We start from the raw sequence: 12094 nt of genomic DNA, 5'->3' as shown, positions 1-12094 counted from the left end.
GGCACACTGACATAAGTGTGACAGAGAAGATTGTTATTTTAAATTAAAAAATATATATATTTTGTGAGTCTGGGAGATACTGTAGGTGGGTCATTGCTCATTGAGTCTAATGATCATTACAATGTCCTGATGTGAAAGAAGATATACCTAAAGAAGAAAACAAATAAAGTTGTTATGTATATGGAAAACCAAAATCTGTTGGAAATATTGTATTTTTTATTGGTGTCATAATTACATTTAATGTTGATATGGCACCAGTGTTAATTTTGACAGCACATTTTGATTTAATTTTAGTCATAGTCTTTTGAATAAAATTCAATTAGGTATAGTCATATTTTAGTCCGAAGAAATGTTAGTGTTCATATCATATCATAATATTTTAGTCAACTAAATCTACAGTTGAATTAGTCAAATAAAATGTGTTTTTGGCAGGCCGTGATGGAGTCGTAATTAGCTGCATGCTGAAAATAGCAGATCTACAAGTTCACAAAGCGTCGCAGAGTGACGCGTTGTGAGCTTGTAGATCTGCTATTTTTGGAGTGCGACAACCACACACAACCATGCATAAAATTGTCCACTAGTCCCTCGCTAACATTTATTTGTTGACGAAATTGTCTATATTTAGTCATAGTTTTAGTCATCATAGCGTAGTTTTTATTTAGTTTTTGTCAGTGAAACACTGTCATAGTTTTAGTCGACGAAATAAAAACATGGCAACAGTGATCAGTTTTCCTTCTTATCAGCAGCAGGACTCAAACCCTGGATCTGGTCCAGAACAGATGGACCAATGTATCCGTTGGTCTCCACCGCCTCCAGTTTGTCTATGTAATGCTGTGGTAGACCGTTCTGTATCGCACCCAGACACACCACCTGGAAAGAACAACACAAAAACACAAGTTAAAGAGGTTTAACGATTTAGAAAGCTTTCCATTGATTTACTGTAACATGCCCTAGCTTGTTATGCAATGTTTATCCATGAGTCCAGTGCAGGAAAACTGGGCTGTACTTTTCTTAGCAGTGGAAACATCACGTGTCAAGACCTTAATACTTAACTCAAATGAATTTAAACCATTGTTAGGTTGAGAGGTAAGGCACTGTAGGTTTGAATATAAACCTTTTTGTAAAGTGGAAAGATAAGTAAGGTTTGGGTGGTTTGAATGTAAACCTTTTTGTAAGGTGAGAGGTGAGGTGTAAGGTATGAATGTAAACCTTTTTGTAAGGTGGAGAGGTGAGGTAAGGTTTGTATTCGTTCATCTTGTATGTTCGACAGAGCATCTCTCCATCATCTGTGAGCACGTTCACCTCCAAAGGTCGGTACCTGCCGTATTTAACTCCCTCCTGCCTGGAAATTGGGAAATCAAAATGTAAAAAGATATCAATTATTTAATTAACCAATGTTTTTTTTTTACAAATACTCTATTACTTCGTAGGGTTGTGTGCACTGAGGTGAACAGCAACAAATTATCCGAAATACTTACAAATAGGTTCTCATAAAGATCAAAATAGAGGATAAAAACTATAGACATAAACATCGATATGGATTAATACTAGAAAATATTGTTCCTATAAAGAAACAATGTGGGCTCGCTTTAAAGCCAAAAAATTGTAGTTATAAAAAGTACAAATTCAGTTTGACCTGGTATCTCTGTCTTTGTGTTGTGTGTGGGCGCAGACTTGCCTCCGGTTGATCAGATTGGGAGCACCCGTTATCATTCTCCTAATTGTCATCAGTTACACACCTGCTCGCATAGCTGATGGTAGTAAGGGGATGGAGGGGCATAGGGGGCGGGAGTGATGTGGGGTGCTCCCCCCTGAAAGCTTGTAGATTAGCTATTTCCGATGGTTTACAGTGTGTGTGTGTGTGTGTGTGTGTGTGTGTGTGTGTGTGTGTGTGTGTGTGTGTGTGTGTGTGTGTGCGTGTGCGTGCGTGCGTGTGTGCGTGTGCGTGTGCGTGTGCGTGTGTGTTTGAGAGCGGGGTATGGGGTGTAGGGGTGGGGGGAGCCGTGTGGGGTTATGTTGACCAATACACACCATTAGTGTTAAATTGGAGCTTGAAACTTACAACTTACTTTTACATTTTTGGCACACTACTAGTTCTACATAGCGTGGGACCAGACGAATCTGCCAGTGCAAAAAAAAAAAATCGAAGTCCTACATGCTTACACCTAGAAACACCATTCAAACTTTAAAATGTTCAACTTACTGTGAAATCGTGTGCTTGTACATGAATCTTTTTTGTCGTATTTAGAAATATTTCACTTTAAAAGTTCAGAAAATTATAATGGAAGTCAATGGAAGATTTTGGTACATCACAACTCCTTCATACTTTCACCTAGAAACTCCATTCACAATTTAAAAAATTCAGCTTACTATGGACTCTCAACGGCTTTTCTAACCATGTGTTTAGAGCTTAGCGAGAGACGCTTAAACTTTCTTTGGGTAATTGGCGATCGAAAGACAGACAGACAGACAGACAGACAGACAGACAGACAGACAGACAGACAGTGTGTTTGGAGGTAGTCCAACATTTTAAACATGTTGCACAAAATTACAGCTATTTCCCAGATTTAACATCATGAAGCACACTAATAAAATTGTTTAAATAGCAATGTCGAAAATAGCTGATCTACAAGCTTGAGATTGTAGATCGTCTAGCTTCGATCGACCATACACCTAGCACCAAGCAGGGGCGTAACTGATGACAATTAGGAGAAACAGCTGATCAACCGGAGCCAAGTCAAATAGAGCACTGCCTGGAACCCTGACTGAATTTGTACTTTTTATATAATTTTTTGTCTTGAAGCAAGCCCACATTGTTTCTTCAGGAACAATATTTTCTAGTTAACAAATGACATTGCACTTTTTATGTGTGCATGTGCGTGCGTGTGCGTGTGTGCGAGCGAGCGTGCGTGTATAAATAGAAAGAGACTAGTTTATAAAGCATAGTAAAGTATCCACTTGATATCGTTTTATCATTATTTTCAACCTGTACTAGCTACAGCAAATCTTTTACAGTGATTACAATGAAGCTACCTGTCCAAAGAAACGAGATGTTCAGTCTCCAGTCTCCAGACGACGCCCCAAACATCTTCCCCCTCGCTCTGCTCTATAGTAGCAACACCTCCATGCCAGGAGTTGGTTCCATCGAAGTATGCTGACCAGTGTCCGAATCGGAGGGTGTGATTCTGCCCAGAACAAATCATTCAAACATAGCAGCAGTGCTCATTGATCACTTTAATCAATCTGGGAACGCATCCGTGTCATTTTAGATCTCTTTTGGCTATAAAAAAATAGCATTGTAGCTATGAGCTATAAGCTCATAGCTATGAGCTTGTAGATCTGCATTTTTTTTCAAAAATCGTGAAAATTATGTTTGAATATATATATATATATATATATATATATATATATATATATATATATATATATATATATATATATATATATATATATATTTTTAAATAAATCTTTCATCCCACGATCTTGTAACCCTTTTTTCACCCGGTGCCAATTTTCTAAGTGATACTGGGCGCTACACTCCCCCCACCAGCCTAGGGAGACCAGGGCCGAGCTCATGCCTCCTTCAATGCATGAGAGCCAACTGACCTTCTTATCACCTGACAGGGGGGGAGTTTCCCCGGTTGGACATAGCGCGTGGAAGGAACACGTTATTCCAACCAGTTCTTTTCCCCTCCATCAGGCGCCCCGGCTGTCATGAGGGAAGCGGTATAGCGATCAGGATTACTACATGTTTTTGTGAGGGTATTAACTACCCTAAGAGACACGGGGACAACATGCAAACTCCACACAGAGTAGGCCTTTCGCCAATATATATATTTTTAAAACAAACATTTCTAACTCAAATCTTTGCTTCTGGAGGTCCATGGAACAACATATTTTACAAATGTTTGCTTTATATATTCAAAGATTTGCAAACATTTTCACGATTTTTCAAAAATAGCAGATCTACAAGCTCATAGCGCGGCACTCGGTGCTGCGCTATGAGCTTGTAGATCTGCTATTTTTGAATAGCCAAAGAAATCTAAAATGAAAGAGAATTTAGACCGGGAATGACGGTCTAAATTAACCCATTTAGAACGGGAATGACGTTCCCGGTCTAAATGGGTTAAGGCTCACTCACTATGTAACTTTTTTTTATGAAAAAAAATATATATTTTGTCCTATCTGTATGGTAGAGTATGTTAATACAATATAACTTATACAATTGGGGTGGTTGTATTTTGTCTCCCTGCTCTTCTATTGAGACATTTAGATCGTGTCAACGGTCATGTCTCACCCAGACACAGGATCTGACATGAATTTTGACCTGAACAATACAGGCAGGCTCTAGGGTGCATCCACACATGTACGTCAAGTTGTCGCACGGAAGTCCCATGATCCCATCCACTCCCATGTTAAGTTAAAAACCGGAAGTTCCGTCCCGACGTCCGTCTGAAAAGCATATCCGGGTTCCAGTTTTCATTGAGTAACGGCCAAAAATGGCCGGAACCGGAACAAGGGCTTGCAACCCTAGCGTCAACTTGACGTACATGTGTGGATGCACCCATAAGGGTGCATCCACACATGTACGTCAAGTTGTCGCACGGAAGTCGGAAGTCCCATCCACTCCCATGTTAAGTTAAAAACCGGAAGTTCCGTCCCGACGTCCGTCTGAAAAGCATATTCGGGTTCCGGTTTTCATTCAGTAACGGCCAAAAATGTCCGGAACTGGAACAATGGCTTGTTGCAACCCTAGCGTCAACTTGACGTACATGTGTGGATGCACCCAAAGATGCAAGTTGACTCTAGTTGTCGCAAGCCCTTGTTCCGGTTCCGGCCATTTCTGGCCGTTGGAAGAGCGGAACCCGGACATGCGCTTCAGATGCGCATCGGTACGGTCTTTCCGTTTTTTCCTATAACATGGGAATGGATGGGACTTCCGATTCAACTCAATTCAATTCAAATTTAATAAAGTGTCAAATCACAACAAGTTGTCTCAAGACACTTTACATGAAGAGTAGAGACCCGACAGTCCCACCCTGAGCAAGCAATTTTGCGACAGTGGCAACGAAAAACTCCCCCTTAACTGGAAGAAATGTCAGGCAGACCCTAGGCTTGATGACTTGCATCTTATGTGTGGATGCACCCTTAGCTCAATGGTAAAAATGTCAGCACTTACGCAGGAAACCAGGTTCAAATCCGGGATGGAAGAGGAAAGTTACATTGTGCTGCTTTAACCTTGGCATCCTTGTATATTATATAAATAAATAGTGGATATAGGTGATCTGCTATGGTTCACTTGTTTGCATCTTGTATGAGTTCTTTCTCCTGAACATGAATTGTCTGTTTACTACGAAGCTGGACTGGAGAGACAGCCCATTATTGTATGTCTTTAAATGTCTTGATGAATTGAATACACAGGACCACAATGGAGACAAGCCCCTGGCTTTTTGTGTTTGCCTTTTAACAATCATTGTTAAATTGTACCTCTGTATTTGCAACCTGTTAATAAAGTATTCAATCAATCACTCAATCAATCAATTAATCAATATAGAGCTATTTAACACAAGAAAATTCTTCAAAATGATCTTTTAGTCAAATTATCATATTGTTTGATATTATGAGGGGTTTTTTTTTGTTGCTTTTTACATAATTATGAAAACAGATTTTAGAAAGAAAGCAGTTCAGTACTAAGGTGAAGAAAAGTACAAATCATTGTGTGGCTGTATTTAGTTTTTGGCTTCATGCCATGATGAACCCACAGTAATTAAGAATCTTCTGGTGAAATACAGTTTTCTGCTGTTTCTGTCCAAAATAACATGCCACTAGGGGGCGACATGTCCCATGTCTCCATGCTACAACGTTATCTCAACACTCCAACAAGTGTAACTGCTTTTGATTGATTGAATTCTTTATAAACAGTTTGCAGATTGTACAGAGGTACGGTTTGCAAATATTGTTAAAAGGATAACACAAAAAGCTTGTTTCCATTGAGGTCCTGCTTCTAGGAATAATCACAATTCTAACTATTCTATTCTCTATCCACATAATAGCCTACCGTTAATCGTCCCGTTGTCACGAAAGCAGCAGAGGGGTTCCTCACATGGAGTCTCTCCTTCAGCAAATTACTCCCATAGGCAAAATATAGAAAATGGTCTGATGAATTATTATTATTAGACTCATATTCATTGTTTCCCATACCGCTGGTGGTGCTGGTTGTGTGAGCAATTTGTAAAAGACAAATCAAAAGACAAATCTGAGCAGAATAACGAGACATGTTGTTTAGTCCTGAACAGCCTAACAGCATCATACTGGTGGTCATTGGATCACAGAGTACTGAACCTTACGTACTGAACGAACTCATGGACCGAAACAGCGTTGCCAGATTTTGCGGGGGAAACAAGCAACCAGGCCTATGAAAACAAGCCCAAAAACATTTTTCTGATCAGCTAAAAGCAATGTTAAATGTCTGTGGCCTTTTGGTGATATAAATGTAAACTGAGATGACAAAAATCTCTAGTTTACTGATCAGTATAATCTTTCGCAGCTAGTAGGCTACATCCCATCAGAATCACTAATCAATCTAAAACCAGAATAGACCTGCTTTTCACAAATAAAATAGAGAGGGTCACCAAAACTTACCATTTTCTGACTGGTCTATCAGACTTGACCACAATATATATTTTTTCTCTAGAAAACTTACAAAGCAGTCTCTCTGTAAACCTATTAGTATTAATATAATACCAAAAACCCAACAACAAAACTTTGCAGCAGCCTTGAAAAGGCTCGACTGGAGTGACATCTTCTTGCAATGATATTGAAACTGGTTGCAATATGTTTTTAACTAAAGTTAATGAGGTCATGGACCTTCACCACAAGGGGACAGCGTAGGAATGGGAAAGTAGTTTCCTTGCCCTGTGCCCTGGGTAGATGAAAACTGTAGAAACCTAAGGAAGAGTAGAGAGAGACCAGTTGTTGAAGCCATCACTAAAGTCTGGCCTGACCACAGACAGAAATCAGGTAATTTTTTAAGGAAGGCCAAAGCAAAATTTTACATTGAGAGTGCCAAGGGAAATGGGAGAAAGGTTTGGCAATATATTAATAAACTACTAGGCAGACAGAATACTCTGTAATGATCTACAACTAAATATTGATGTACACTCGTGAAGGATGCATATACGCTAGCATGTAAGTTCAATGATTTTTTTCCTGAACTCGGTTTCTGAGATAACACAACTTTTTAAACCCTGGTGAACAACCATTTTTTTTACCTAGAAGAAATCTCTGAGGCCAAAGTGGCAAAAGATCATTGGAATACTGTTCCGAAGCTAAAGATGTGGGCACATACTTTTTAAAGCGACATAAGGAATCATTATTGCAGCCCATCACACATCTAGTGAACTTGTCAATCAGTATAGTACAGTTCCATCAGTGTGGAAGGCGGCCACCATCACACCTATTTTTAAACCTGGCTGAACTGGGCAATTACAGGCCCATCAGTATCCTCCCTGTCATCTCAAGGGTGGCAGAGAAATGGATAGCCAATTTGATCATTAGACATCTTGACAAAGGTCATACATACCCCACTGCATCCCATGCAGTTTGGGTTCCGTGCACGCCATTCCACAGAAGCAGACGATTTTGTGCTCATTGAGAGCATAAAGGGTCAATTGGATAAGAATCCCTGTGTTACTGCCGCGTTTCTTGACTTGAGAAAGGCTTTTGACACAGTCAGCCATCAGGTTCTTTTGTCCAAATTAACTCACTTTAACTTTTCTTATGAGGCTATACAGTGGTTTAAATCTTATCTATGTAACAGAGAACAATGGGCCCGATTCACTAAGCTGGTCGTAAATAACGTGTAAATAAAGTGACTAAAGGAGGGTGTATTTTTTTAAGCAAAAAACGACGTGCAATTCACAAAGAGGTGTGTAAATCCCTGAGATGTGCGGATCACAGTTGTTCCTCATTTTTGCCTGAAGGTCAGAGGTGCATTTAGCCTGGCTCCACCCCCTGAATCGTTTGCCTCACATTCAGGGTCTGGTGACGCTGTCGAAGGCGGGTGTTTCTCGGTTGAAAATCTGCACGACGAATCGGGATAATCCAGTATGAACCAATTGCCAAAGAGTCCCACTTTGGCCACGCCCCCATCTCAGAAATCGGCTGCAATGAGAGGGCTTTCAGACTGAATAATGGAGTGAAACGAAATGAAAATTCAGGCTGAGTGTCAGGCTAAGGTGCATTCATATGGAAGATCCTTTGCATTGCTCCACGCCCCCATTTAAGACCATAAAGCTGTTTTAAAAATATGGGTGTAAACAGCTCAGTGAATTGGGCCCAATGTGTCTGTATTGATGGTGTCAAATCTCCCTACCTCACCTGCCCTGTTGGGGTCCCACAGGGTTCATTACTGGGTCCCATTTAGTTTTCTCTGTACATCAATGACCTACCAGATGTGTGTCAAAATGTTCATGCCCAAATGTATGCAGATGATAGTCATTGTGTCATATGGTAGGGACTTGACAGAGGCTTCCTTAGTCCTGACATCTGGGGTGACCAGTGTTCAAGACTGGCTCCTTGATTCATGTCTGCTCCTGTATACCATAAAGGTATTTGATTTTTTTTTAAACATACATGTAGGTACCATCACTGCAGGTATCCTAAAAATGCCTTTTTACTGTTGTTTTTTCTCTTCTGTTTGTACCCTTTTAGTAATGTTTACATTACTTTTTTGTAATGTTGCTTGTTTTCTGAATGGAGACTAGCCCTGGTCCAGAGCGTTAACTCACTAGCAGATCTATACGATTTTCAAATGAATCTTGACAAAATTGTAACAAAATATTTTCTGAAACATTTTAACACAAATCTTGTATGGGGGGGTCCCTGGCGATTTTTTTTTATGGGGGTCTGGGGACAAAAACATTAATTTGGCGGCCTGACATGAAAGTGTCCACAACATTAGGAAACAAGCTCAAAAAAGCAACCTGCAACTATAATTATTTACAAACGACTTTACAGAAAAACAAGCCCAAAGTCGCTTATAATAAGCGGACATGGCAACACTGAACCGAACGTGGGAGCGACGTGGACGCTGATTGGCTGACTGAAAACGCTCTGAAATGTTCATCTGGAACACATTTTCTTTGCAGGTTGCTGATCCGGTCTGGGAGCAGAGCGGATACGGAAACGTAACGTTCCCTATGTGTGCCTGCAAATGAACGAATACAGTAGGCGGGCTCTACGCCGGATCAGATTGGAAGTTCTGCCTCCGTTATTAATGCTTACAGTAGAAATATTCTGTGGGCGGGCTCTTTACATATCTCATACCTGAGACAAGGTTTATTACAGTATCAATACTGCAATGTAGAAATACTCTGCCACAAGTAAAAGTCCAGAATTCTAAATGTACATGAGTAAAAGTACTGGCATCAAAATGTAATTAAAGTACCAAAAGTATAAAGTACTCATTATGCAGAATGTCCCATTTCAGTTTCAATTTCAATTTCAAGTTTTCAAATGTATTAAACATCTTTTGAAAATAGCAGATCTACAAGCTCACAACGGTCGCATCGCAACACATTGTGAGCTTTACTATTTTCAAATGGCCGAAATGTAAATGTAAGTGTAAGTTAAGGATAAGGATAATTCCTTTTAACAGGACGTTCATGAAAGTCCTTGCGGGCTTGTTTCCAATGAAGGCCTGTGAGCAATTAGGGGTTAAGAGTCTTGCTCGGGGACAAATTGCATTTCATCGACACATATGCTGTCGTGGCCTGGAATCGTACCTGGGGCAACCAGGGCCTCTGGCTCCCTAGGCGGGCTCACTAACCACTCAACTATGGCCTCCCATATCGCCCAGTGTATGTATATTTTGTAATAATAATCAAAATCTAGTAACTTTAAAGTAAAGTTTTCAAATAATTGTAGTAGAGCAAAAGTACAATATTTGCGTGGAGTAGAAGTAAAAGTACTTGAAAATGTGGAAATACTCCAGTAAAGTAAAACATACCTCAAAACTGAGTAAATGTACTAAGTTACTTTACACCACTGGAATGCAGGCTTTCCAAAGTCTGCGAAAAGCCTGATGAGGCGAGGCTAATCCTGTACATACTGTACAATCACACAATCCCTCTTCTGTTTTGGCATTGTATACATTTTATAAAGATGAATATCTCAGTATAGCCTATATTGTTGACAATGTTGGCTCTGACTACTGGCAAAAATTAGGGGAGACATGGAACAAAAGTAACACTTTTTGTATTTGCCTTCATAATTCACAGACTACTTGAAATATCCTAGTCATCTTTTGCTATAAGAAACATATATATGTGTCCTAATTAATAATGCAATTTTTAAGCTTTCACTAATAAGGACAAGACTAAAACATTAATTTGAATGCAATGAGTCACAGTGTTACAATTGCCCCTGTGACGGGGGCAATTGTAACAGTGGTTGGGGCCGGGGGCAATTGTAACACTGTAAGTCATATTAACACAGCCATCACTAATGTTTTATATACATAATTACAATTATTTTGTATTTTTATTCAAATTATTTTATTTTTAAATTTAGTTTTTTCAAATGTATGTCTATTTTCTATTTAAAGGGATATTTCACTTTCAAAAAAACTTTGGGTCATTTTATCATCTACTCAGGCTTTTGTGAGCCCCCCAGACCATTTTTAAGTTGCTTGATTCAGTATTTAGATATATGATATTCATTTTATCAGACACGCCCCCTTCCTATACAAACCCATTATAACTTCAAACTCCATTTTAACCATGTTAGATTTATCAAAAACACCCGTCCTTGGTTCTGGTGACTCACCCCGCCCTCCTAATACGCGAGGGGGCCATGTTTTTTCGATAACTTTTTCACTTATTTTATTATTATTTTTTATTGTATTAAATTTTTTTCATTTTCCAAAAATAATATAAAAAATAAATGAAAAAAGTTATCGAAAAAACACGGCCCCCTCGCGTATTAGGAGGGCGGGGTGAGTCACCAAAACCAAAGACGGGTGTTTTAGATGAATCTAACATGTTAAAAATGTAGTTTGAAGTTATAATGGGTTTGTATAGGAAGGGGGCGTGTCTGATAAAATGAATATCAAATATCTAAATACTGAATCAAGCAACTTAAAAACTGGGGGGCTGACAAAAGCCTGAGTAGATGATAAAATGACCCAAAGTTTTTTTGAAAGTGAAATATCCCTTTAAATGTATTTTTACTTTGAAATGTAGTGACATTTAGTGAAATATGTTCATTTATTAAAATAAAAGTGTGTAATCCCAGACAAAAAATCTGCTTGCATTGAAAACACATTGTTACAATTGACCCGGGTCACTGTGTTACTATTGCCCCCGATGGGGCAACCATGATAAAATCCCATATTCTAGCTAGAAACACCTACTAGCATAGGCTGCTGACGTTAATTTGTGACCAATAACATAGAGATACAATTCATCTAAGTTTAAATTAGCTAACATCTTATCTTTAGAAAGCAGAAGGAAAATACCGTACACTCAAAAAAAATTGTTTACACCTCAAAATCATTTTTTTGTTGAAAGCTTCTGCTGAGATGAAATGTTCATTCTATCCTTCCATAGGCAGAGAGAGGACCCTACTGAGCATGTGCACAAGAACTCTCACCCCTCTAGCTTATTTCTAATTAGAATTATTGAGTGTGTTACTTTTGTCCCCAGTCTTTTTGATTGAATACTTTATTAACAGTTTGCCTAGTAGGTAGCCGACTCAATGGGCTATTTGTAAATAGCAGATCTACAAGCTCACAACGCGTTGCATCGCGGCGTGTTGTAAGCTTGTAGATCTGCTATTTTCAAACATTTTAGTACTTTTACTTTTGATACATTTTCTTTCTTTCTTTTTCCTTTATTTATTCAGGGAAGCCCATTGAGAGCAAGCTCTCTTTTTCAAGGACGCCCTGATAACAACATATAAAATACATACATAATGAGAAACAATAACAAACATTTGAATCACATTATTTTAATACCAATACTTTTGTACTTTTACTCAAGTAAATTTTGAATTCCGGACTTTTACTTGTAACAGTACGTCTACATTGCAGTAT

At 38.9% G+C, this 12094-nt stretch overlaps 1 protein-coding gene across 1 annotated transcript; it reads right to left on the bottom strand.

Annotated features, from left to right (window-relative positions):
• Window positions 1-719: 719 nt before the first annotated feature.
• Window positions 720-6326, bottom strand: LOC308084255 (gamma-glutamylcyclotransferase-like). Its single transcript, XM_080426812.1, has 4 exons — window positions 6059-6326; window positions 3034-3185; window positions 1210-1342; window positions 720-870 (listed from the first exon to the last, which is right to left on the bottom strand). The coding sequence occupies exons 1-4, from the start codon at window positions 6320-6322 to the stop codon at window positions 724-726; spliced, it is 696 nt and encodes a 231-aa protein (XP_080282938.1). The 5' UTR covers window positions 6323-6326; the 3' UTR covers window positions 720-723.
• Window positions 6327-12094: the final 5768 nt, after the last annotated feature.

This window comes from Gymnoscopelus braueri, assembly GCF_963280865.1.
Source record: "Gymnoscopelus braueri genome assembly, chromosome: 4".
NCBI classification, from domain to species: Eukaryota; Metazoa; Chordata; class Actinopteri; order Myctophiformes; family Myctophidae; genus Gymnoscopelus; species Gymnoscopelus braueri.
This window is presented reverse-complemented; position numbering and strand designations above follow the sequence as displayed.

What these genes read in the sequence shown, in the direction of transcription:
- LOC308084255 (XM_080426812.1), bottom strand. Translation starts at nt 6,322, where the DNA reads ATGACCACCAGTATGATGCTGTTAGGCTGTTCAGGACTAAACAACATG. An exon ending in TGACAACGGGACGATTAACG is followed by an intron (nt 3,186 to 6,058) that starts GTAGGCTATTAT and finishes TGTTCTGGGCAG; the next exon opens with AATCACACCCTCCGATTCGG. An exon ending in CCTCTCCACCTTACAAAAAG is followed by an intron (nt 871 to 1,209) that starts GTTTACATTCAT and finishes TGTTCTTTCCAG; the next exon opens with GTGGTGTGTCTGGGTGCGAT.